Below are 27985 nucleotides of genomic sequence, written 5' to 3'. Positions count from 1 at the left end.
TTTGTGTCCTCACATGGATGATTGATAGTCGCTATCAGAAGAGTAAAGGCCCTCTTCTCCCTGGTTACCTGGGTTGCTATTGATTGAGAATCATAATGACTGTACAGTCATCTTTAATTTATTAGCTTGGCTGATATGAATATTTGATGTTCCCAAAGGGACATTTTAGCACCTAAGAAGGTGAACAACAGCATGGAACATAAACAGGTGCTGATAAGACTTTCGACTGAATCGGTCTCTCGATCTTGATGTTAAATAACGAAAAGGACTCGGGCAAGTTATAATGCATCATTCTTTATTGACTAGTCGGAAAACATAACATGAAAATAAATGTTTAGAATGGTTGGTCCCTCAAGGCTCAATAGATCTAGAATAAAGAGATCAAGGTAAACAAAACAAACATTCAGTAAACGCTTCTTGCTCTTTTCATTCACACATTCGTTTCTTCGTAAAATAACTATTAAAAGATGAAGCAGATTTTTTTTCTCCCTGGCACATAAATATATTTTTGAAATATACTATTATCCACTGAAATATGCCAAAGTCTTATCAGTCAGAAAAGCATAACTTCGTAAAATATTGTCGTATCTCTTGTAAATTTCCAGTTCACACAAAAATATCTTACTTGGTTCCTTAATTTTGTTTCTGCTAAATTTGTCATCACATGCAAATCTATACACAGTAATCCATCTACAGACAGACTATTTGATTGTGCACATATCACCCAAAAGTCCCAGCTATGTTAATGCCAAATCCAAGACATTCACTATTCTAGTTCTGGAATGGGACACGATTGTGCTTATATACAGTACAGCTCTACTTTATCCTTTGTACATATTGGATGTTGCATCAACACTGCAATGAAAACAAAAGACCAGATTTGTGTTTGGATTTCCATTGCACATCATGAATGAAAGCTTTTTGTTTGTTTTCTGTTTTTTAATAACCTCGGGTGATAAGAAATAAGTGCTCTGCAGAGATCCCGCTCTCTTAATGTTTAAGCACACAGGAAGGCACCGTATTATTAATGTGAGGTGGTCGGGATGTTTCATTTAGGCTAGAATCAATCAACAATATAAGCTTTTGTGACAAAGCTACCTTTCTCTCTTTTCGTAATTCATCAGTCATTGTTCATCTGCATAATGAAGGTCTTTCATTTTAATATTTTCTCTCTGAATAGGGCACTTTAGTTGCAGCCTAAACCGTACAATATTTTATTTTTTCAAAATGCATTGTCCTTGTAGCCTTTCGCATGCTACTTAAAAGCTCAAACAATTGCCCTAAAAGGGCTACTGCTTTTAAAATGGCACAATGCTAAAATAAAGTTGGTTCAACTTAAAAATGTAAGTTACCTGCACTGTAAAAAATTATTTGCTGCCTTAATTTTTTTTAAGTTATTTCAACTTACTATTATTTATCGTGACTAGAGATGTAAGCTCTAGTCTAGTAATTTGACATGACTTGTAAATCTGAGAAAAAAAACTGTATTTTTGTATTACGGAAGATTTCTGTAATTTATCCTGCCGGTTATTTTACTGTATTTTTCCCGTACCCCAGCTGCCAAAATTTCACAGTTTTTTACGGAATTTCTTAGTGTAGATTAAAAAAAAAAAGATTTTTTACACACTGAAAAAAAATATTCATCCAATTTACTACATTTTTTTAGTTAAGTGATTGCATTTGTAAGCAAAGTGATTGCATTTGTAAGATTGCAATTAAATAAAAAAAATTAAATTTGTTTTAATGTTGCTTAAATAAATTAATTGCAACCACTTACCTTAAAAAATGTAGTAAATTGAATGAATTTTTAGTACCTAAAAATTTTGAGTTGATTCAAACATTTGAACATGAAATTTTTTTTAGTCAACTCAAATTTTTAATGTAAATGAACTAAAAATTTTTACTTACTTTTTAAAGTTGAACCAAAAAATATTTTATAACAGTGGGTGAGTATTTGTAGACAATGCTGACAGATGCTAAACAGCTTTGCTATATTGCATCAAGAGGCCTCTCGGGTCTCCAATTGAACAATGAGCGTAAAGGCATCACAGTAATAAATGTGAATTGGATGTGAATCTGAATTGCTTAGAGCAGTGGTTCTCAAACTTTTTCAGCGTGCGACCCCCCTGTGTACGGTGCATCCGTTTGTGGCCCCCCAAAGAAAATTTATGACATAAAAGATTCCAAAACTTAAAATTTTAGCTAAACAAAACTTATTAAATTGGTGATGAGGTTTAATTACTCAGAATTTGGATAAATTAATGTTTTTTATAAAATGTCATTTAACTGGGGCCCCCCTATAGCACCATCATAGGGCCCCCAGTTTAAGAACCACTGGCTTAGAGATCATCAAACCTAAAGATATAAAACTGAGAGCGGTGACTGACACTATTTACACTGTTAAAAAATAATACACTGGATTTATCTAAAAATGTAGTGCATAATTTTTGCATCCACTTTTTTAAGTAAGTTTTACTTGAAATTTCATGTAATACTTAAAAAAAGGATGCAAAAATGATGCACTATATTTTTAAGTAAATCCAGCTTTTATTTTTTTAGTGTATTTTAACAGGAGCTCAAGATTCAGTTATTCATACTTTAGGCATCTAGTTTTATTGGATAATTCGTATTGTGTTGAATGTTGTAGCGTGATTCACAACCATGCCAGCCAGTGGGAGTCACTCTAAATGTCTCTTTTGTCCATTATTTCCCGATGGCAGCTAATGCAGACCATCTCTAGAGATTATCCTCATGGTAATTTTCACATAAAAGTAATGCTAATAAGAAGAGGGATCATTTTGTGAAATACATGCAAGAAAAGGCATGCCTTTCTCACACATTCATAAATAATGTCTCTAAAGGCTTGATTCGAACCCTATATCGCTATCTATTTATATAAACAGAGATAACCTTTCTCCCCCAGCTGTTGCTTGCAGTGTTTGATGTTTAATTATTTCCTTACAATTTGGCACCACATATTCTAATTTCTCATTTTCAAATAACAGTACACAACAAATTATACAATTAAAATATATAATAATAATAATAAAGTCATTAAAATACCAGTTTCACACAAAGAGGCAGTTTAAGCAAATTCAATAATAAAATAAAACTTTTCTAAGACAGTCAGTGACACATAATAATGGATCGCTAATTTGGGATTGTGGTGTTTGGAGGAGACAAGCTAATTCCACTCGAAAGATCCCATCTATCTCCAGGTTGGAATAAAGGATATATATCAGCAATTTTTATAGTTTATCTTAATTATGCTGAGGATTATGGAATTTTATTTATAAAACGTAATAATAATAATAATAATAATCAGACAACGGCTACATAATAGAAATGAAAATGCCAATTATGAATCGTATTTGATTTTACCACATCTCAAAAGCAAACAAAAAAAAACAGCTTTTTAAAAAGAGGACCATCCTTTATGATTTAAAACTATTATAATAATCTGGACCATAAATAGACATCCAGAATGCAAAAAAAAACCCAGATTGCAACACTGCAACAAAATTCATGCACTTAGAAATATAATAAATCTTAAATCTAATAGCACCCAATTTCACAGTGAATTACCTAGTGCAGTGAAAATATTGGCTTTCGAAGTCAACAAGTAGCTAAATGGAGAGCTATAATAACAAAGACAATGGACACTTTGTTTGCTTAAGACATGGTTTGTCTATCAATGTGAGGTATGAGCTTTAATCTCCATTTTTTTCTCTATCTGGGCATGGAAGATACATCTGTACAACACGACTAACATCATGTGGATGACCCAACCTGTTCCAGATCAGAGCCCAAAAGTAACTTCTATCAAAACCTGCAGTTTCTGTGTAGTGTGTGATGAATGGAGCCACATGCTACACCGGACTGTGATCGGGTGACGTGTTGGTCACTGTCACGGCACTACAATCGGTCTGTTCCCGGGTCTTGCGCAGATCCGAGTACAGTCGCTCATCGAGGGTAGCTGCTAGTTTGTCACTTAGCTCTTCTGTGATTGTCTGTGGGCCGTAGCTTGTTTTGGGTATACTTTGATCAGGTGGCTCGGGAGGTGGTAATGCTTGACTAGAGTTCTCCCGACCCATTGCTTGCTCCGCGGCAGTGTCAGTGATTGCTTGCGATGCTTCAAGAACCTCCTTTTCATTGATGGTTCCACTGCTGTCAGAGCTAGAAGATATTTCTGTCTTGCCATCTTTCGCATCCGTCGCTGTATCCTGACTAGCAGTGTCCTGATCTGTTTTGGGTGTTTCCGGAGTACTGGTCGCACCTTCGCTGCTTTCTTCGTCAGGTGCGCTGACGATTCGCGGAAGCGTGCTGTGGTAGCTAGTCTCTAGAGGGTAGTTGACTGTTTCGCCGCGTCGAAGCGGAATGCGGTACCGGTCGAAAGACGTTTGGAAGCGCTGACCCGGATCGCTGTACTGCTTGGAACGCTGCCACTGTTTGCGCAGGTGTACGCGGGAACGATGCTTAGAGCGCAACGGTGACTCCTGCTGATCGAATTGCGGATCGTGCCGCAAGAACTCGTGAAATAAAGCTTCCGTTTTCTCATCGATGCTGTAGTCACGTCGAGAAAGGACGGGGGGGTGAGGTTGAGCGTCACGCTGAGTGAACATCTGTCCGTAAGGTGACCACAGAATCGCACTCTCACCGGTTTCCACTCCGTCAACGCCGCCGCTAGCACCTGCGGGTTCCTCCTCCAGTTCCTCGTCAAAGATGTCCGTGTCGAAGCTCTCGCAGACGGTTCCTTTGCGTCCGGAACTGAAGAAATGCCTGCGTTCCACAGCCGAACCGTCTTTACTACTACTGCTGCTGCTCCCGAACAGTCGCAGCTCCTCAGGAGCGCGAGAAGGGGCTTCTATAGACGCATAACCACTGTCCATCTGCAAAAGCTTGCGGTTTCCAGATTCTCCATCACTTCCCTTTTCTGAATCTACACTATCCTGCTTGCGTCTTTTCTCCACCCCTTCGTCTATCGGCAGGTCCGCATCCGTCTCATCTCCAATATCCTGCGAAGGGTATCTAGGAAGCCCACCCATCTCAGTCCTACCCCCTAGAGAACATACGCTTTCTGCATCACTACGGACCGAATCTTTGTCATTGTTGCTGCTCTGGTCTGAGGAGACATATCGCTCGAGCGAGGCACGAAGAGTCCAGATATCACGGTACAAGGTCTGAGGTTCTAAGCTCTCTTGATGGCATCCCATCCCAAAGCTCTCATCAGGGGGTTCGGAGGTGAGGCCTATCACCCCCGGCCCCATTGCTCTGCTGCTACTGGGCTCCACCATCACCTCCACCTCTAACCTGCAAAGCAGCACATATACAAAGTCAGAAGAGCTTATTTACTAAAATACACATCGTTTTTCTTCATGCCGCAGGATCATGTTTATTTCAGCATGTGTCCATTAGATGTGTTTATCTGTTTGGGTATAGCTCAGATTGAGATATGTTAAAACGGGCATCTGCTTTTCTCGATTAGTGCACAGATGGCAGTGACTCACCCTGTGGTGGTTCATTTAGGAAGACCAGTACATAAATATAAGAATGTGCATTAATGTTGAAAACCGTGCATATTCACCAATATGCAAAACATACCAACTGCTAAAAATTCTAAAGGATCTGACATATGGTGTTAACGTTTTTTATGGGCCCCACAACACCATCTCAACATATGGTATTCTGGTACCCAAATAGTCTCTATCTAATCTTCTATCATCGAAAGCAAAGCAGTGATATTAAAGCACAGTCTATTTGAAATGTAGCAGAGCTATCTAATGATGCCGTGGTAAGGCAATGTTATCACTGAGATCAATCCAGCGTGGAATGGAGTCTGAGGCGTGAGGCGGGCAGATGGTTGCTATAGCGAATGCATGAGAGAGGCAATTAAAGATACCTGCCGAGGGAGGGTGGGGGTGTTGAAGGGGGGGATAGGAGACGTGGACTGGGCCGGGTGGGGCAGTAGGTAACGTCCTTGGTGCGAGCGATGTACTGGATGAGGTCGATATGATGGGCGTCGTGATCCTCCTGGTCCATGCTCTCGCTGGCCGCACGCTGCCTCTGAAAGTGCCTCCGTTTGGGAGAGCCTGTAAGGACGACACAGTTTCATCAATTCACGATCCTCATGGACACCACCAGTAAAAGAACAAAAGATGCAAATCTTTGCTTTAATCAAAACTATTATTTTTAACAAATAAAAAAATAATGAGCTTTTCGGACAGACACTTTCTCTGCCTCTCCGTTCAAAAAAAACTTGGATGGGAAGAGCCCTGCGTCAACCGGCCATCTGCTTGAGAGTGAATTTTGGCACCCATACCACAGCGATTTTTCTATAGTCTGTTACACACAAAAGCCAAAGTCTGATTCTGAATCCGCTCTATGCTACACGAAGGCAATAAAACTCCAATCAGGTTTTCAATCATTTACCAATGTAATACGCAACACCGGAGCTAAATGAAAAGCAAAGAATGTTCAATATTGCTTCGCATCCCCTAAGGCTAGAAAACTGATCGCTTCAAAGGCTTATAATATTGTCACAGCAGTGTTGTCCCACTTCCTTCTGTGCTGACAGACCGGAGAGGGTATAAATCAAAAGATGACATAACCAAAGAGCCACATTTGAATCAACAGGAACAGCATACAACTGCGTGTCCAATATGAGACTATAGAAATACTTTAGGAACACCATTTTGATGCCTGTTGTCCGAAACGCAAATCCCAGGCAACACATAGGGGCTGTTTACACTTGGTATTAAGATGTGTTTTCATTGATTGGATCACAAGTGGACGAGAGAGACACATTACGTTTACACCTGGTATTTAAATCCGTCTCTTTTGTCCACTTTCGACCGCATCTGTCCTGAATACTGTGAGGGGGTGGTCTGTGAGACGGTGGGCGATCTCTCTGCTGTCATTCAAACCCAAGCGGGAGTAATTATGAGTTTATATGGACGCAAACTTATATCATGTCGGAGTCCACTGCTTGTTTAGCAAGTAAACATGCTGCACAGAGTTTTGTACGTGTATATGTAAGAGCTTTCTCTGAATTTTCAGCGCAATTGATGAAATAGGATCGCGCAACTGAGAACGGAGAACACCCGCAGTTGTTTTATTAATGAAAGGCTAAAAAATAGCGCTGTTCACCGTATGTTCACGCCAGAAGTCAAAAAAGGACGTAAAATTTGTGTTTAATACCTCAGATTAGATAAATGGGCGGAGAGAAGGCGGTCACGTTCATAGATATGTATAAAGGCTAGATGGCTTACCGCTGAGTCCCTAATGGCATCACCTGGCGGCCATCTTACGACAGGACGCTCGCTCACTCGTAGCATTGAGTTTAATGGTGAAGGTACTTTTAAATGACCATAACTTGCTCAATTTTCTACCGATTTTCAAACGGTTTGGTTTTTTACAAACGTTATTAACGTGGCTATAATACTGGATGCTTTGACATGTTTCATGATTTTTTTATATATTTTTAGTATAGGTATGCAGTGTCATAGTTACATCTTTGACGTTTATAATAAACCAAACCGTTTGAAAATCGGTAAAAAATTAAGCAAGTTATGGTCATTTAAAAGTACCTGCATCATTAAAACTCAATGCTAGGAGTGAGCGAGCGCCCTGTCCTAAGATGGCCGCCAAAATGCAGACGTTCCACTCAATTGGCCAGCAGGGCGGGCGAGCCATCTAGCCTTTATACATATCTATGGTCACGTTTGGCTGTTCGAACACATTCAACCACATTGCGTTCTGCAACTCCAAAGCGATCCGATCGAAAGTGGTTTCGACTATCTCTGGATGTGGTTGAAAGTGGTCGAAAGTGAACGCGTTCAAAAAGTTTTGAACACCGTTTACACCCGGCATTAACGTCGTCCACTTGTGATCCGATCGACGAAATCGCATGTTAATGCCAAGTGTAAACAGCCTCATAGAAACTGATCAAATGTGTAGCTTGAAGTCACTTTGGATAAAAGCATCTGCCAAATGCATTAATCTAAATGTAAAATATATCAAGCCACTTGCTCATAAATGTATTAAACTGAACCATTTAACCAAAATATTATATAATACATCTGCATTTCTTTATGTTCATGAATTAAAGGCAAGGCAAGGCAAGTTTATTTGTATAGCACATTTCACACACAGAGGTCATTCAAAGTGCTTTACATAGAAATGAGAAAACAAAAAAATTAAAGATACATGAATTTAAAATATCAATTAAAAGAAAATAAATGTGATTTTAATAAAAACTGTTGTAATGTGTGTAAAAGACTAAAACGGGAATAAAAGTATAAAACAGTTAAAAATAAGAATAAAAACAAGAGAAATAAAAAAGTGCATATATAATATAGTGCAATCAGTTCGGACACAGCATAGTGCTTATTCAGTAAATGCATAGCTAAACAGATGTGTTTTGAGTCTGGATTTGAATGTGATTACTGTTGGAGCACATCTGATCTCCTCCGGAAGCTGGTTCCAGCTGCGACTGGCATAATAGCTAAAAGCTGACTCTCCTTGCTTTGAGTGAACCCTTGGTATTTCTAGCTGATGTGATCCTAATGATCTGAGTGATCTGTTGGGTTTATAAAAGGCAATCATAATTTTGGCGACGCTTCAAAAACTCGAAAACTTTTAGATGTGTCCACTCACCTCTCATTTCTAGGCTTGAAGCTCTTTGGCTGCTGTCAAATTTCCACTTTTTTATCTTCAAGTAAGGACTTGCTCCTTCCAGACTGGCGTGACGACGGAGCTTGGTGAAGAACTGTTGCATGGGTCCCTGCAGGGCCCCACCAGGGGACGACAGGGCCGTAACTGAGGCAGACGCACCCTCTCTGCCATTACCCATCATGCCTGTTGTCCGAACCACTCCTCCTCTTACCTCCATCTATTTATGTTTGCATAATGATTACATCATGTGTTTAGTTAAAGAAATAAGAACACTTTACAATAAGTTTTTTTTGTTAACATTAGTTAAAGGATAATTCCGGTATTTAACACTTTGAGTCTCATTTCTGGTTTGTTTTGGATGAACTACAGTGATGGACACTGAAATTTTGACAATGGGTCGTGTCTTGAGTTTTTGACTCGTTTAGAAGCGTCTCTTGACTGCTTCAGAATGGAAGTCAATGACCATGAACAAACATGTCATTAAAACAACACTTAACGTTCATTTTCAAAACTGTACTACTCACCGAGTGGTTTGTGGTGTTCGTTGATGATTAAAAACAAGTCAAATTCCATTGACTTCTCTTGGAAGACTCATTGCTCGCTGATATATCACTCTGTCGCCGGGAAACAGAAAAGGGTCTGTTTACATGTGGTTGTAGTTTTTTCGCTCAGTTTCTCTCAGAACAAATTTTTCCCATATTTGATGGCTCAGTGACCAGCTTTAGGTTTGAAGTTGAGCTCGATTGTGACTGTCTATATGCTAGACACCGAGCGTACTTGTATGGCAAAGTGGTTGTCGCCATCAAGTGGTCGGGAGTGTGCTAACGCTTCAGACTCAAATATAGAGCGGAAGTATATACGCGGTTGTGAGGTATCTGAAAAAATAGTTCCACTTTAGCAAATAACATGGATTGAAATCATTCATTGCGCCAATATTTTTGTTTTTAATCATCAACGAACACCACATACCACTCGGTGAGTAGCACAGTTTTGAAAATGAACGTTAAGTGTTGTTTAATGACATGTTTGTGCATGGTCATTGACTTCCATTCTGAAGCAGTCAAGAGACGCTTCTAAACAAGATAAAAACTCAAGACACGACCCATTGTCAAAATTTCTGTGTCCATCACTGTAGTTCATCCAAAACAAACCAAAAAATGAGACTCAAAGTGTTAAATACCAGAATTATCCTTTAACTCTTTTCCCGCCATTGACGAGTTAACTTGTCAATTACGAGAAAACTTTCCCTGCCAATGACGAGTATTTCCGGTATCTGTAATACCACTGTATTATCCACCAGGTGGCGCTCTTCCGCAATTTATAAAACCTGTAAGTATCACCCTAGGGCAAACAGCTGTATGTCCGTGTATGTTTTGAGAATCGCTCTGACTCTGATCTCCATAAAAAGTCCTTCCAGAAATGGAATTATCTCAGCTTTTTGCTCAAATTTGGTGTTTTTGAAGAAACATTGCCATATTTGAGAGGTGATAGAAAACTAATGACAATTAAACATTTTTTATTTAAACCAGAGGGTCTGTTCATTTATTTGATATACTCTATGTTTATATATTTAAAGAAGAACATTTTCTGAAAAGCATTCAACTTTTGTGAAAATTATGAAAAATACTGGCGCTGGCTGGAAACTTTAAAAAAAAACGCTGGCTGGGAAAGAGTTGACGCAGTGTGCTAACTTAAACTAATAATGTAAAATACTTATACAGCATTTATTACTCTTAAAATTGAAATTTTTTACAAATTTAGAAAAATATGCGCACATTCAGAAAAGCTTTTGGTAAATGCCCAATAAAACAGACCCCTTCTGGGTCAAAACGTTGTGTATTTTAATAAAATTATTTTGCACTGTGTCGATACTTTTTACTATCTGTCTACTAAGTTGTAACTGTTAACATTAGGTGCAATGTGGGACTTATAGAAGGATCTCTTGAAGAAATGCAATATAATATACATAACTATACTATCAACGGTGTATAAAGACGTATATAATAAACTGTATTGTTTTTATTTACATACATCGCGGGTCCCCCATTACTAGGGGTAGCATGGTACGTGAAAAAACATCCGAACCGTTTGGTTCGCTTGTCTCGGTCTCACACACGCTCCGACGCATGCGCAATGTAGCCTCGTGCCCGTATGTTACCTGAATGTTAAGCGCAGACTGGGTGCCGGCATGATGAGACGTAATGCTCGGCTAGATTCGCCTGGAACTCATGCTTCTTGGGTTGCAGAGCCACGCGCAAAGTTATAAAATTTGATGTGCACACCGGCAAGCGAAATGGGGTCTCGTGCACTACCGCCCACTCTGCGTGGACGTCATTTTTGCCGCGCGCACCCCTGCGCTCGTGTGGATGCTTCGAGTATAGCAAGTTAATTTTTCAGTTTAATCAAGTTGTGTGCTTCAAGTTCAATCTTTTTGAGCTAAAAAGGCACATAAGTTCCTGTAAAAATAGCAATACATTCTCCTTTTTTGCCAAATAAATGAAAAGCATGTCATCAATTGTCACCCCTACCCATTACCTTATGAAAGTCGCCATTTCACGCCGTCATGTTTCTACAGTAGCCCTTAACGGACAAAGTGTTCTATAGAGCGTGTTTTTTACTATGTTGTCTCAGATGATGACGTGTTTGTCCTGTAGCGGCTACCGTAGCTTTTTTATGAATTTCGAAAGGGACGTGGGAGCTGTGGACTGAGCCGTTGGTTGCAATCCACAGTCACAGTGCTAGATGCCACTAAAAGCCCCACATTGCACCTTTAAAGCACGTCGTGAACACGAACAATGGCATTAACTAACATTAACCATGAATAATAAAGGCTAAAAAACGACATTGTTAGTACTTTAGCTAATGCATTTACTAATGTTAACAAAAAACGCAGTGTTGTTTCAGTAGTAGCTAACATGTGGCATTATAAACCTTTTAAATGGTTATTGACTACATGTAATATGTCATTAGAAAGTAAAATTTACTTACTAGACAGGGGCTGGAGGGCTCAGGACCGGTTGTTGTAATACTCTCACAAAACTTGTCCACAACAGAATTGAGAGCATCACCGGGAAGGGCAGAACTGGGGCTGAGGCTCCGACTGGTCAGGGCAGTTTGGGGCAGTGAACATACTGGTGGCTGTGCATGTGACCAAAACAATAATAAAGACATTTAACTCGCCGATCAGAATCATGTAAATATCGAATAAAATATGAAGCAATTGGAAAAATCACAAAAATGTTTTCATTAAATATAATAATTTAACACCTAAAAATAAGATTGATATATTAATAAGGTGAGTTTTTGCTTTTTTGGTTGTTTATTATTGTTTTAAATGTTATACTTCTTAATTTAATTTTAAAAAAAAGTTTTAGACTAAATTACTGTTATTTTATTGGAGCAGCATTTCCCAAGGGCCTCATAAATATGAATGACCCCATCATCTAAATAAATCAATTTCTGTAATGCATAAACTTCTAATGATTCAAGTCATTCCTATGTAACACTTAAGACTGTCCGTCATGGCCTCAAAGCTTAACTGACCTAGAAAAACCCCATCACACGCTGTCTACGTAATGACTAACATCAATATTTCAGCTTCTATTAGCAGAGCAATGCGACTGCCACCTGAAAAATGGAGAGGCTGGATTTGGCGACGGGCCTCGTTGTCATGGCGATGCTGTTCTCGGATGACTCACACTCGTGGATGGTGAGTATGTGCAGGGCGGGGGGAGGGAGGTGGAGGTGGGTGAGCCGCGCGTTCTTTAAATGATGAAAGTCGCCCTCCGTCAGCGTGTACCTGAGGTCAGAAAGAGCGGAGAGATGTTACAAAACACGTTGGCGGGTTGAACAGCACGACATTTTCTCGAACAAAGGAACTGAATGTGCACACAGATCACACAAAGTCCTGGAAAAGTAGGAAATCAGGACTGTACTGTGTATGGGTACAGTACGTTGCATATATGAAGGAAAATTTTAATTAATAAATAAAAAGACACATACATGTATAGGTAAATGTAATACTATGAAAAGAAAAAGATTAATAATATTAAAGATAGATTTATAGAAAATAATACATTTATTTATTTTATTTATTTATTTATTTTTTATAATAAAAAATATAATACATAATAATACATAATACATACAAAATAATACATTTAATATAAAATAAATAAATTTAAATAATTAATAAATACAAAATAAATCTACAATGAATTCTAAATATTTAAAAAAAAATTCATTGTCCCATTACTGTAGGTTTGCAACAATTACAAATATTTCCATTAACATTATTTCACATAAAAATGTCATGCTATTAGTCAGCAACTCTAAATGTAAACTGTACATGTAAACGAAGCTTATATAAATGAATAATGGAAGCTGTAGACTGTAACCGCTGTAACTCTGTGTGTTTGGAGTGGGTTGTGTAAGCGAGTTGGCGGCTGACCTTCGACCTTTCTCCTGGGTCTTCTTGCTGTGGTCGAAGAGCGCCGCTTCGTTGAAGGAGACCCGGCGGCCAGTGGTGCCCGTGGAGAGGAAACGCTCGGTCTCCATGTCGTGGGAGCTGGCTGCCGACAGGCAGTCTGACTCATCCACGCGAATTGTAATCTCTGTGTGGAGCGAGACAGATTATAGCAGTGGATGTGAGAGTTGTTTTTGCATATTGCACTTAGTTGACTGTATTCATGTGCATATAAGACTAATAAAACATGTAAATTTAGCTGGGTTTTTACAAGCTGTCACAATCGATTACAATGTGTAAGTCAATATGAGCGCATATTGATTGCAATGTGTTGTGAAAGAAATGGCATTGCACACATGCATACGTTTGCTATGTTGGTGAAGTCTTACCATGCACTGGCTGGGCCTCCTCAATATAGGTGGTATTACTTTTCTCAGCGTCATCACTAGCCCTGAGGCAAAGAATGAACCTTCAATGCAAACATGTAATCAGTCACATTTACATTTATGTCAGTCTTACTCCTCTCATTCATAACATGCATAGCTGGGTCACTCCCAAATGTGACCCAGCACCACAAAATCAGTCATAAATCGCCAGGGTATATTTATAGCAATAGCCAACAAAACATTTTATGGGTAAAATTTTTTGCTTTTTTATGACCAAAAATTTGTAGGATATTAGATAAAGATCATGTTCCATGAAAATGCCCTACTGTTAATATATACATAAAAATGTATTTGTCTGTAATGTAATATATGTTGTTTTATGACATCATTTGAACAACTTTAAAGTTAAATGTATAAATCTCAATTTAAAAAAATTTACCCTTATGACTGGTTTTGTGGTCCAGCATCACAAATATTTTTTCGAATATGTAAAACTTTTCTTTTACAATCGGATTTACAATTAAATTTACTATATTTATAATTTCATAAAGGATTAAAATGTTTGTTACTTTATTGGTTTTAAATCTTTGGAAAAAATTATTATGACAAATTAAATGAAAATATTAAAGACAAAATGTTTTAGAAAAGTACTTCCAATGCGTACAACACCACCACATTATATTAATTGTTTTTCACTTTTTTTATTTATGAGCTAATTTTTTAACCACTGCACTGTAAAAATTAGTCCGTTTTTTAAGTTTTGGCTGTAAAAAGTTGACAACTTATAAAATCAAGTTTAAATCATTTAACTTAATTTTTTAAGTTACATTAGTGCTGGGCAAAGATTAATCGCGATTAATCGCATACAAAATAAAAGTGATTTTTTTGCATAATATTTGAGTGTGTGCTGTGTGTAATTATTATGTATATATAAATACACACACATTCATATATGTATTTAAGAAACATTTACATGTGTATAGATATATTTATTTATATTTTTATATATTCTATATGATATATTAATTTATATATATTCATTTCAGAATTTATATATATATACAGCACACTGTATTTTTTACAGTGTGCTGGTAATTTTTAGTTTGATAGTTTTTTCCCAAAAAAGTTAATAAATCATGATGTTAAAAATCCTCATTAGCTTTTAAGGGACAAACTCAATTTAAAACATAAACCCTATTTATTAGTTTTATTACAGGTTTGCATTTTTACTGTCACAAAAAATCCATAAAATGTTGAGTTTTGAGTCTACACTGAAAAAAAATGATTTATTCAATTTACTCAATTTTTTAAGGTAAGTGGTTGCAATCAATTTATTTAAGCTACATTTAAACAAAAGTGTTTTATTTTATTTTACTTTACTAATCTTTTTTGTTCAAATGTAGCTTAAATAAATTGATCGCAACCACTTACCTTAAAAAATTGCGTAAATTGAATGAATCATATTTTTTCAGTGTATTAGTTTCATGTGTTTTACTTTTGAGTCCATATATACACTGTCAGAATAAATTGTCCAAATATGTACCCCAGCAGGTTGTACCAAAAAAAAAGCTTTGCACCTAAGGAGTTCATACATATAAGTATCTGAAAGGTGCATATTGGTACCAAATGTATACATATCTGTACTTAATGGCACATATAAGGACCTTTCAAAAGGGTACTGTCCCAGTGACAGCTGGGGTACATATTTTAACCATTTTTTGGTAGCGTGCTCCTTTACATTCACTTGTAGCAAATACATTGAAATTCGACAGGCTGTTTAAAAATGCAAAAATACCAGTGACTCATCCTGCACTACAAATGTTTTTCTTTCTACGGGTGTTTTCCCCTTAAAACAAACATGAAACCAACATTTTAAAAGCGACCGTACTCATAAAGCGATCTAATGGCGTCCTAAATGCTTCAAGGATGGTCAGAAGTTGAGATTATTTTGAGAATGACACAACTGTGACCAATTTAAAAAAAGAAATTCTCATTTATGTCCTCTAACCTGGCGATGACATATAAATAAATGACACATAATAGAGTCAATAATGACACTGGCTTTATTACAACGAAATAGTTTCATTTGCCATAAGGCATCGCGTGGTAATGAGAAACTGAAAATGTGCTTCCAGTCCTCCATCCACAGTGTATGCTGGCACTGAGTGTGTGTGTGTGTCGGCTAGAGTGCACTCTACAGCACCAGGAGTGATTTATCGCGTCTGATGGCTGGTATGAGATCTCATTATGCTTGTCATTTGGGGAGCCTGCACTCCTCTAGGCTGCCTGGAGAGCAGGCAGACTCCACACCTCTCACCCGAGAAATATGGCCAGCCTGTGACCAATGTGCATTTTTGGATCCAAGCGCCTTTAGCTTCACTGGAGCATCGGTTTAGTACAGTTGAACCTGTATGTTACGGCTCTGCGTGATGTGTCAAAATATGCATCATTTGTAGCGATCAGATTATAATTGCATAGTGATGGTGTTATTATTTTGTACTTCATAAAAAATATGATTTTTATTTAGCAAAACACAGAACACTATTCAAAAAATTTAAGCAAGGCTCTCATCCAATGGCAAAGCTTTGAGGCTGAGCATCCTGTTTGGCCAAACAATGGAAGACGGGGAACTTTTAGGTTGAGAATTGTTTAAACCCTTAACTCTTATACTCTAACATCTGATTGGTGGATAAGTATGGATGTTGTGATACTGTAACGTCAACGTATGTGTGTGTTTAAAGGCGCTCATCTTACCATGCATGGCGTCTGTCACCTTCACAACAGCGGCGACACAAAATCAGAAGAACAGAGAGCAGGACCAGCGTCCCCCCGACAAAGATGGACAAGAGGACCAACAGGAGAACATAGCCATTCTGTGTCCCTGATGACACGGGGACATCCTGGAAAAACACCAGAGAAAGGTAGGTCACTCTGGAGGTTTGGGACCCAATTGAGTAGTCACAATGGATTATTAAGAGGAAATTCCAGATTTAAGTGAAATGCCATGACTTCAGTTTGAAATGAGACATTGTACTCCAATGCCGTGAATGGGTGAAACGACAGAAACTGAAGCTGTATATTCCCTTTTACTAAAGGCAGTATTTGGTTTTCAGGTTTTTTATGTTTATGAGAATTTTACTTCTATTAAAAACACAGCAGGTCATCCATTAATATTATACAACTGACCACACCATAAATGATGGGTTGCTTCAACCCATGGTTGGGTAAAATATGGACAAACAAAACTGTTATGAACTTATTATGGTTTTTCAACCAATTGTTCAGTAAATATGGACATTTTCTAGGTTAAATTAACCCCATTGTTGGGTTTGTCCATATTTTACCCAACCATGGGTTGAAAACCCAGAATGTGTAAAGTAAACCAAACTGAAACTAAACTAAATGCAGTTCAAACTAAACGTATTGTTTTATGAAGGGTTACATTAAAGGGCACCTATGGTCCGATTCACGATTTTACATTTCCTTTGGTGTGTAAGTGTGTATAAGTACATGTTAACCATATTCCAAAGGTACAAACCCCAAAGTAAATGATGACGTGAGTTATCGTTTCCAACGTAAATCTCTTTTCTTGGACTACCACAAACACACGGATTGTAGGCAACAGTTTACTTCCTGGGATTGGTGATGTAGACCATACAGTAGTAGATAAGTATAATATAGGCTAGATGTGTTACGGCGGAGTCTCTAACATCATCACCTGGCGTCCATCTTACCACAGGAAGCTCCCTCACTCGTAGCATTGTGTTTTAATGGTGCATGTACTTGTTTTAAATGACCATAACTTGCTCAATTTTGTACCGATTTTCAAATGGTTTGGTTTTTTACAAACGTTATTAATGTGGCTATAATTCTGGATGCTTTAACATGTTTCATGAATTTTTTTTTGTATAAGTATGCAGTGGCATAGGTACATCTTTGATGTTTATAACAAACCAAACCATTTGAAAATCAGTAGAAAATTATGCACGTTATGGTCATATAAAAATACATGAACCATTAAAACACAATGCTACGAGTGAGCGAACGCCCTGTGGTAAGATGTCTGCCAAATGCGGACGTTACACTCAATTGGCCAGCAACACGGACGAGACATCTAGGCTTTATTATACATTTCCATGATGTAGACGAGACCGACATCAGAGGTATTCAGGCCAATCACTACGTACAGATTAGCTGGCCAATCAGGGACACAGCGCTTTTTAAATCAATGAGTTTTGTACAAAATCTATGCATTTCAGGAAGAGAGGGAAATCTGGAGCTACAAAAATGTACGGTATTTGGAAACTAATGTGTTTTTTTAAAACCATAAACCATGCAAACACATTGTATTATACCAAATACACAAAAAAACATTGTTTTTAGCAATGAAATAGGTGTTCTTTAAAGGGACATTCTACCTTTTTTTTTTTTAAATATGCTCATTTTCAAGCTCCAGAGTTAAACACTTGATTCTTACCGTTTTGGAATCCATTCAGCTGATCTCCGTGTCTGGTGCTAGCACTTTTAGCATAGCTTAGCATTCAATCTGATTAGACCATTAGCATCCCACTTAAAACATAACGAAGAGTTTCGATACTTTTCCTATTTAAAACTTGACTCTTCTGTAGTTACATACTAAGTTTATGAAAGGGAGCTGTTTGGTGTGCGGATCCTTCTCTTTTTTGTTACTTATTCTTTGATTTGATCCTGCACCCGCATTTAACTTGGATGTGCGTGATTCTATCGTTTTACCACATCGTGTACTAAGACCAACGAAAAATTTAAAGTTGTGATTTTTAGGCAGATATGGAACTATACTCTCATTCTAGCATAATAATCAAGGACTTTGCTGCTGTAACATGGCTGCAGTAGGCGTTGTGATATTATGCACTGCCCAAAAATAGTCCCCTTGGTTACTTTCAATAGCAGGGGACTATTTTCAGGCACTGCGTAATATCACTATGCCTGCTGCCGCCATGGTACATCAGCAAAATCCTTGATTATTACGCCAGTTTGAGAGTATAGTTCCTAGCCATATCCAGTGGTGTAGTCTACGTGATACGCAGGTATACGCCGTATACCCACTAGAAATGGTCAAGGATTTCCGTATACCCACTAAAAATAGCGCGAGGATGCGTAACAGCATGGTTTTGTGACATATTTTTAAACTTTTAGTCATAATATAGATGTGAAGCACTGATCATTAGCATGCTACACTTGCCACTTTAGCGGGTTGAAATACATATTAGGCTATATACTTCCTGCCGAACTGCGCGATCCGATCGGCGTATGAATTTCTATGAAATCAAATTACTATAGTGACGCGAAAGTGACTGGGGAGCAGACTGGTGTGACGCCAAAGGGAAGTGACAGCAAAGCACCGCGAGAGCGACTCCAGTAATCACATGGAGAAATCTGCTTTGATTCGCTCTCGCGGTACTTTGACATCACCAAGAGTTCTGCTTAGCGCCAAATGAAGTCGAACCTGCAGTGTAGCTGCTCACGCGACACAGAGAAGTGAACGAGTGAAGCAGTGCTGCAACATAAAATCCATAGAGCTTACAACGCACATGTGAGTACAACATTTAAATCATCAGTCCAGTTTATTACTTTATCTGGAGGTAAGGCTCCAAATGCAATAAAATAAGCCCGTGATAATATCCTGATGGTTTTTAACTGCAATTCAGTTCCTCTGCATGTTTGCTTGTGCTTCACAGTGTTAAACTTTCCTTCTCTGTGTTCATTTATATATCTGCGTTCAAGATCATCTTGACAAGATGTATATGATCTTAAACTTCTGTGAGGAAATTCATGTCTGCGTTGATGTTCAGTTTAGACTTGCAAATTTTAGGCTACAGGATGGTCTTGTAATAATAATTAAGTATAAGCCTATTTTAATTTTTAGACAATGCTTATATTATATGCAAAAAAATAAGCTTTAATATCAATGACTATGCAAATTATAGTTAATTCATGGTCATCTTAAATGTGTATTAATTAAAAACATATAGTTGTCAGATAATATCTATTGAAAGAGTGAATATTTTTTTCTCCTTCAATGCATGTGTTTGCCACGGATTGAAGATTGTAAACAGTTTATTTAATTTTAATTAACAGTTAAGTAACTTTTGTTCCTGAGTTAGATGTTGATTAACACTAAACCAGTCTAAAAATCAGTCCAGTTTCCCCAGCTGTAAACCCATTGGCTCTAAAGTCTTTTTTTCTTATAATAAACTGACATGTTGAGAACACATTCAGTTTATGTGTTTATGGGTACACTTTCAGAATGCTCTAAGTTACATGAATATCTTTACTGTATGCATCTGTGAGTGTGGTGGTGCTTATGAGGTGTCGCGCTAGGACGAGTGAGCATAAGGGTGAGAGGGAAAAATCACAGTATACTCACTATAAAAATCTAGACTACACCACTGGCCATATCTGCCTAGAAAATCACAACTTTTAATTTTCTGTCGGTCTTAGTACACGATGTAACTACAGAAGAGTCAAGTTTTATATAGGAAAAATATTGAAACTCTTTGGTTATTTTTAGCGCGATGCTAATGGTCTAATCATTCAATGGATTGTGCTATGCTATGCTAAAAGTGCTAGCGCCAGACCCAAAGATCGGCTGAAAGGATTCCAAAACTGTAAGAATCAAATGTTTAACTCTAGGGGAGCTGGAAAATGAGCATATTTTCAAAAAAATGTGAAGTGTCCCTTTAAGTAACAATAGCTTACAATTGCATGCTACCTAAGTTTTACAGTGCATTCATTCCAGCAGTTTTACATAAGTATAACTTTCAGTTGTAACATGAAAGCCCTTTGTTTAATCTTCACTAGCCTTCACTATGCCAAAGGTGGTAAGACAAATTTAGAAAGATCTAGGAGGTGGAGGTCTACGTTGCAGAGACAAAGGTGGATAAGACAGTGGGTTCTTTCTCAAAGACATCAAAGCACAAAAGCTTGCACACCTCTCACTTCGCCTCCTAGTTAATTGTCATCTTTAACCATGTATCCATAGAGGTGATGAATGGAAAGAATGCTAATAAGTGCAAGATTCTAACTAGCTTGTGGGCCATAATATATATACGCAACACCTTACAGTTTTTCATTGGTCGAACATACGTAACTAATATTCCAGAAGCCATTGTTACATTAAAGAGCAGGGACTGCTATGAAAGCATCAGTTATTACACATCACATATTTTACCTTCTAAATAAGATGGGCAGGAAGACTGATTTCTCCGCAGCGCTAATCTATAAATACCAGCAGGTTGTTAATCATTGGGGCAGACCACTATTAACCCAGCTTAACATCAGCAAAAGATTTTCACGGAGGAGAGCCGGGTAGGAACGTAGCACCCTGAAGATGCGATCAGACTCTTTTCTTAAAAGGTGACTTGACAAATATGGACAAAATAGAGTTTTTACTTAGTCAGTTCTTTGCAATGCTCAGTATGGTGATCTAAGTAGCGTCATAAAATGGTCCCAAGCTGTCACTGGGGAAATATAAAATGTAAATGTATACATGTATAGCCTACATTTGGTACCAATATGCACCTCTGAGGTACAAATATGAACTGCCTAGATGCAAAGGTGTACTTTTTGAAAGGGTAATGCCCCGGTGACAGCTAGGGATCATTATTTGACCATTTTTTCTGACAGTGTAATGCTTATAATGTAACAATCAATATATTTTTACACATTCGAAAATGCTTGGTTGTTTCAATCCATGATGCGGTCAAATATGGACAAAAAACAACACTTTGGGTATACATGAACCTATGCTGGATTGTTTAAACCCCAAAAAAAATTTGTGGTAAAAGTAAATCCACGGTTGGGGCTTTGTCTATATTTTATCCAACCATGGGCTGAATCAACCTACACTGTCAGGAAATGGTCACAAAATGGTCCCCTAGCTGTCACTGGGGCGATACCGTTTAAAAAACACCTTAGTTTGCACCTAAAGATTTAATTTTAGCCTGCCATCTCTGTTTCTGACTCAAACTGTTCCTGGTCATGCGCACAAAGTGCGGAATTCTACGTAAATATGTTCAGTATAATTTAGTACATTATTTTATTTTTACATTTAATTAATTAAACTGAAAAGTAACTTGCAATATTTTTTTAAAAAAGTAACTCAAATATTAATGTGTACATTTATAAAGTAATGCGTTACTTTACTCCTTACTTCAGAAAAGTAATATTATTACGTAATGCACGTTACTTCCAACACTGTATATGGTACATCCCATACGGGAAAAAATTCATTTCTCTGGCCAAAAATATATTTTAAATATATGCTAAATAAATTTTGTAGAATTTAATATATTTTTGAATTTGCAAATATATTTAGTTTTAACTTTCATAAATCAACATATATTTCATATTTCTAATTTTACATTCCATATGGCAAAAATGTATTTTTTGCCTAAATAAATATATTTTAAATATATGCTAAATATGTTAAAATATTTTATGTTTAACCATCTATATTCTTAAATTATTTATTTATTTTTATTTACATTTTTATTGTTGTTTCTTTTCTTTTATAAATGTATTTATGCTGTATTTAGAATTGCTTTGTACAGCGCAATTTAATTTTAACCTTTTTAAAACTGTTATGTTTACAGGTTTGTAACATAAACAAAGTTTTTATTCCAATGGAAGTGAATATATTTCTTTGCATTGAAATATTTGGAGGGCTACATATATTTTTAATGCTTTAACATTGTTTCTGTAATTCAAAATATACAAAAATTGACAATTTTTTTTTTGACAACATATTTTTGTAAACATTTCAGCAAATATATATTTTTTGGCAATTTTTTTTTTTTTGACATATGGTATATAGGGACCCTTTTAAAGGGTATAACTTGGGACCATTTTTTCTGACAGTGTAACATTTTTTGGACTGAGCTGGGTTTCCCAAATCTTTATGTTTAGTGCAAAGGAGATCAGCAAGAACCAATGCCAAAGCAGCTTGATCAACAATGAATGGAAAGTCAAAAATACTTTGCTCTTCTGCAAAGCGCATCCTCTAATCAAATGATGCTGCTTATACCGGTAATTGAAGTTCCTGACAGTAATTCTGGGTTCTGATGCGCTGTCTGATGCTCTGTCTGACAGCGACAGATTCAGTCTGACTCAAAATTCGCTAGTTGAAGCTAATTTGCTTAGATGCTGTGGTGGATCCAATTAGGAGGGAGACAGAACCGGATATTTTCTATTTGTATGTCTGGAGATGCTGTAAAGAGGGGGAATGGGGGCAATGAAAGCAACCAGCACAGGAAGAAGAGGCAAAGAGGGTCGAGGACTTACTGTGGAGTGTTCTGTAAGGTTTTTCCATACAGCAGAGTCATTGCTCATGGTCCAGGCCAGAGAGAGTGTCCCCCCTGAGGAAGACAGTACAGGAAGTCAGGCGGCTGCTTTGAAGTTGGTTATGGCACTAAAGATGGATTTGATTTCCATTTGTCCTTCACAAGGAAAGGGAAAGGAATGCGTATCCGTACCAACAGTTTATTCGCCATGATCATCAAATACCAGAAATATTCTGGGTTCCTATCTAGCGAATCTTGTGAGATTACAGTACAATTTCCACATTGCCATCATGTTTTGGTGATTTGCTGTTTAAAGTCATCATACATAATGAAAAGAACATTGTGTGAAAATATAAGCTTGATATGACTGAGTGAGATCATAGGAATCAATGTAAAGTCAATGTTAGAAATCAAACTTTGATGCTCCAATTAGATTGAGACTTTAGTCTGGATTTCACAGACAGGGTCACATATACTAAACATTTCACTCATATACTATAATTTTACTTATCCTTGTGACGTTAAAAATAAACGTGCTTAAAACGTAGGGCTGTGCATCTGCAAGAATCTTGTGATGCGATACGATACATGTGATGCGATGCAATATGTTGAGATACATTGCGATACTGGCAGTGGAGAGAATTTTTTTGGGATATTTTCTATTTTTAAATAATAGGATATAGCTTTAGGAATGATGTCATTTAGAAAACAAATTTTTTTTAAATGTGTGACGTTCCCCTATGCTAGTACTTCCTGTCACTGTTTAAGTTCACGTTTTTTTTCCAGGCGCATCTGCACCGCATCAAGTTAAAAACATCTCAACTTATCAGAATGCCGCAAGTGCACCGCAGGTCATGTGACAAGAATCAATCAATGCTCGCGTTTTCCGTGCGGTTTTAGATGAGAAATGTAGATAAAAATGGTTTTCGAAAATCATTGTGTAGCACCAGCATGATCTTTTAATTTGTAAGTATGTTATGAGGTGGCTAATTTGTAAAAAAAAATTCAAATATGTACGATTATCACAAAAAACAACAGTGAAACCCCGCTTCTAAGCCCAATGTCACCGGGCGAAACCAAATCGCGCGGAAATGTACAAATGTTGTCGTACGAATTAATATGAAATTAGCCACATCGAAAATACATATGAATTGCTATGAGACTGTGTTGGTAACACTTTCAGAACAATGTGGTTGTTTTCAATCTAGTAGGGACTAGATATCAAGCTACGATTATTATCATTATTAGTCAAAAAGTGGCTTCCAGATAAATATCTTGCTATGATCAACAAACCAAAGGTGCAATGTGGGACTTTTAGGAGGATCTATTGACAGAAATGCAATATAATATACATAACTATATTATCAGTGGAGTATAAAAACCTACAAAAATGAACTGTATTGTTTTTTTTTCCATATGCTGCTTACAGACCAGCCGCGGTAGAGGCGTCAAGCGCGAGTGATTTCAATGTTAAGTCAATGTAAAGACGTGTTGACGCGTGTCTGGGGGTCTTGCGGCTCGAATTATGCATTTAGCTGCAAACGTGCAAGTTGAAAAATGTGAACTTTGGCAGAAAAACACGCCACGTTAACCAATCAGGAGCTTGCTCTAGTAGTGATGTGATTACAGGAAGTGAGCGGAGTCGCAGAAGCCCCTCCCATGACGCGAATTTCCGTGTGAATGTCTCAATGACAAGAATTTCACCCGTGGCTTTCACGCGCGAATGAAGTGAGTAAACTCAAAATGTTAAAGCGGCAAACTAGACGCGGTGGACGCGAATTTGACGCCTCAAACGCGGTTGGTGTGAAACCATGGTTAGAATGAGCCGTTTTTTTCTACATACGATGTGGGGTCCCCTTACATGGAAGTCGCCATTTCAGGGCGACCATGTTTCTACAGTAGCCCTAAATGGACAAACTGCTCTACAGAGCACATTTTGTCACTACGTTGTTTCAGATGATGATGTGTTTGTATTGTGGCGGCTACCGTATTCTCTATATGCTTTTCCAAAAGGAGGGGTGAGCTGTGGACTTAGCCTAGTTTTACAGCTAGATGCCGTTAAAACTTCTACATTGCACCTTTAAGTCTTTGTCCTCTTATAAATCAGTTTCATAAAATGAAAAGAATTTTTTTTTAAGTGAAACCAAACCAGTTCATTACCTTGGAAAAATCTGACATAAACTAATAATAAAATATCAGGATTTAAACATTTGGCCTGCTCCTCCCACAAACTATCACATGACTTGAGAACAGCAATAGTACGATTCTTCAAATTATCTTCCACTGTCATACATGTTCGAAATAACATAAAGCTTACATATTCTCATTTTTGAACGAACTGTTCCATAAGTACCTTCATGCAAATCACAATCCTACTGTGCTTCAAAGATGCAACGGTGTCAAAAGAAAATCAGTTTGCATTACAACAGCACTGTTTCCCACCCAAAACCACCCTTTCATTTGCTCTTTCTCTTTCCATTATCTCAAGATGTTTCTGGCTCTCTGGCGACTCGGGCCTGGCAGCATATGTTGCTCTTCTCAGATAATACCATTACCGCCGCAGGTTTCCTTTCAAACCATAAAAACCTCTCTCCCCCTTGCACACTCACCTCCAGAGCGGCTCTCCACAAACAGAATGCTGTTTGTGTTTGTCCTTGCTTCTTTACTGTTGCGATGCTGCCTCTTCTCACATCTCTAAAGGCTGTGTGTGTGCGTTTGTGTGTATGTGTGTGGTGTGTGTGAGGTGCAGAAGAGAGCACAGTGTGTTTAAAGGGCTCTGACTGCAAAGCCTTCAGCTCTTACTGCATAATGGTCTAGATTCAGCCCACCTACCTGTTTTCACAGGATTTCATCTCTTTTTGCTTCTCTCTCTCTCTCAGAATCTTCATTGTTAAAATAATTGAAGCTATTTTTCGCGTCTCGGATGTGTAATGCTGATGCATCTTTTATGGGGACATAGCCTATGCGTTAAAGTTATTGAACAAACAGACAGGCACTCATGCAAATGTAATGACATTCACAGATTTCTGCTTTATAATAAACTTAGGGCTGCCGGCGTTTTTGCTTAACTGCTTTTTCATATCCTGACATGCATATTAAAGACTTTACATAACTAGATTGTTTGATAACCATTTGAAAGTTATTGCATATAAATTGTATATTTATGTTGTATATATTGTTGTTTTAACATGAGTTTATCCTATACACGATGCCATAGAAGAACCATTTTTGGTTCCTCAAAGAACCATTCAGTCCAAGGAAACATTTCTTTCATGTGAAACATAACGGTACTTCAGATGTTAAAGGTTCTTTATAAAACCATTCAGCCAAAAAATAGGGCCATCGTGAAGCACCTTTACTTTACAGAGTGCAACATGGGCTCTTCAGAGAAAGTTTTTATTTATTTAACATTTTATAACATTATTAAATAATTATGCTATATAAATACATACCGTTATCTATATTATACTTATGAAAACAGAATATAAAACAGTATTTGAATAATGAAGAATATTATGCAACATTCGCTTCTCTTGTCATCTTGCATTCATTCAAAATGTATATTTTTATAGATGCTATTTTATGGCGTTCACAGACACGCGCTGTAAAACATTATATATGAATTTAATTCACAGCGCAAACCGAAGTGTTTTCTTTTAATCCATAACCGTTTAAACCACAAGACAACCGAAGTCTGCATGAAGATCCACTGCGCATTTTACATTGCCATCATTTCCAATGTAATAACGCACGAGACACTGAGGAATATGCTGGAATAGAATAGAAAGAAGACGCCAACTTACCTAACTGTAATTCATGTGGTCCATGAGACAAAAAAAAACTCGAGCAGACGATTCTCAGATCTTCTCTTTAATTCGGGCTTTCAAAGCTATTTGTATTTATGAATGAAGTCCCCCTTGTTAAACACACCCACTCTCCCATCACCCAGTGAGATGAACATGTTGTGACGTCAATGTGAGGGATGAGGTATAGCGTTACTTATCGCAAGTGTCTATCACGCCCTCGCCCTCTGATTATGTTATGGAAATGAGGTAATCCCCCATTTGAGTCAGTGAAAAATCCTCTGTGTAACGGGCATCCCCATGCGGTCTGAACCGAATGTGCGCGTGCAATTGGTTAAATATGGGGGAAAAACAGATGGGGTTGAACACACGCTAATAATGGGTATGCCATGGCGTTCAGACGTGCATTAAAGAGAAATATAATGTGCATTATGTAATTGGTATGGGTGAGTTACCTGTTTGCTAAGTTGCTGATCTTTATTTCAAACCTTAAAATTATTATTCCATACAGAGTTATTAGAAAATAATTTTGAGCTCGAGATCTTATAATAATTAATGCAATTGATTTTTAGTATTGAGTTGCAATTGATATTGACTAAGCGCCCCCTACTGGTCTTGCCGCCTATTACATTTTAGAAGTGTCCCAAATGACGCACACTAGCCTACACACTAAACACCCTTGACTCTTTCGAAGATGAACCATGATTTTATTATAGTAAAAGTTGTAGTTAAAACCATTATTCATTTTCCTAAATGTAGTATCGTTTTAAATAGTTGATCACACTATTAAAAATTGCATATAACTATACTACAAAATTGCATATAATTATACACAAGTATGCGATTTGAGACACACATTTTGTTTTAAATATTGGGGTCCAAAATCATAAGGATTCTGGTAAAAATGCTATGTAGTCTATTTATTATTTAAATGAAAAAAAAAAAAATTTCGGAAATAACTGACTTATAAAGGAATGCAAAAATAAATGCATTTTAAATTAGTAGTGACCTCAGAGGTATAAACAAAATCTATAAACTGCTACAGAAATAACAATAAAGGTTAAATGGATAGGACCCTAAAATTTTATTCTGTCATCATTTTCTCATCCTCATGTTGTTCTTAAACTGTATGATTTAATTTTTTCTGATGAACACAAAAGAAGTTATTTTGATAAATGATGGTAACTAACTACAAAGCTGATTGTAACCATTAACTTTCATAGTAGGAAAACAAATACGATGGAATTCAATGGTAATACGTAAACTATTATTTACAAAAAATATGTTTTTTTTTTTTAAAGAAAGAAATTCATGAAGCTTTAGAACAACATGAGGATG

At 37.2% G+C, this 27985-nt stretch overlaps 1 protein-coding gene across 2 annotated transcripts; it reads right to left on the bottom strand.

Annotated features, from left to right (window-relative positions):
* Nucleotides 1–265: 265 nt before the first annotated feature.
* cbarpb (CACN subunit beta associated regulatory protein b) lies at nt 266–26831 on the bottom strand. Of its 2 annotated transcripts, none has more exons than XM_065246310.2 (10): nt 26648–26831; nt 22846–22919; nt 16279–16424; nt 13528–13607; nt 13124–13286; nt 12301–12472; nt 11662–11811; nt 8656–8890; nt 5900–6089; nt 266–5310 (listed from the first exon to the last, which is right to left on the bottom strand). In XM_065246310.2, exons 2-10 carry the CDS (start codon nt 22891–22893, stop codon nt 3870–3872), a joined length of 2625 nt encoding a protein of 874 aa, XP_065102382.1. In that variant the 5' UTR covers nt 22894–22919; nt 26648–26831; the 3' UTR covers nt 266–3869. The 2 variants fall into 2 exon arrangements, with proteins under 2 accessions (XP_065102382.1, XP_065102391.1); XM_065246319.2 differs by having other exon boundaries at nt 13528–13589.
* Between the last annotated feature and the right edge of the window lie 1154 nt (nt 26832–27985).

The sequence above is a fragment of the Paramisgurnus dabryanus genome, chromosome 24, assembly GCF_030506205.2.
Source record: "Paramisgurnus dabryanus chromosome 24, PD_genome_1.1, whole genome shotgun sequence".
Classification (NCBI taxonomy): domain Eukaryota; kingdom Metazoa; phylum Chordata; class Actinopteri; order Cypriniformes; family Cobitidae; genus Paramisgurnus; species Paramisgurnus dabryanus.
The sequence above is the reverse complement of the archived record's forward strand: the minus strand, read 5'-3'. Positions and strand labels throughout refer to the sequence as shown.

Excerpts from the sequence above, each read along its gene's own strand:
- cbarpb (XM_065246310.2), bottom strand. The coding sequence starts at position 22,893 with ATGAGCAATGACTCTGCTGTATGGAAAAACCTTACAGAACACTCCACA. Across the intron at positions 13,287-13,527 it reads GGAGGCCCAGCCAGTGCATG|AGATTACAATTCGCGTGGAT; the intron begins GTAAGACTTCAC and ends CGCTCCACACAG. Across the intron at positions 11,812-12,300 it reads CCAGCCTCTCCATTTTTCAG|CCACCAGTATGTTCACTGCC; the intron begins GTGGCAGTCGCA and ends TCACATGCACAG.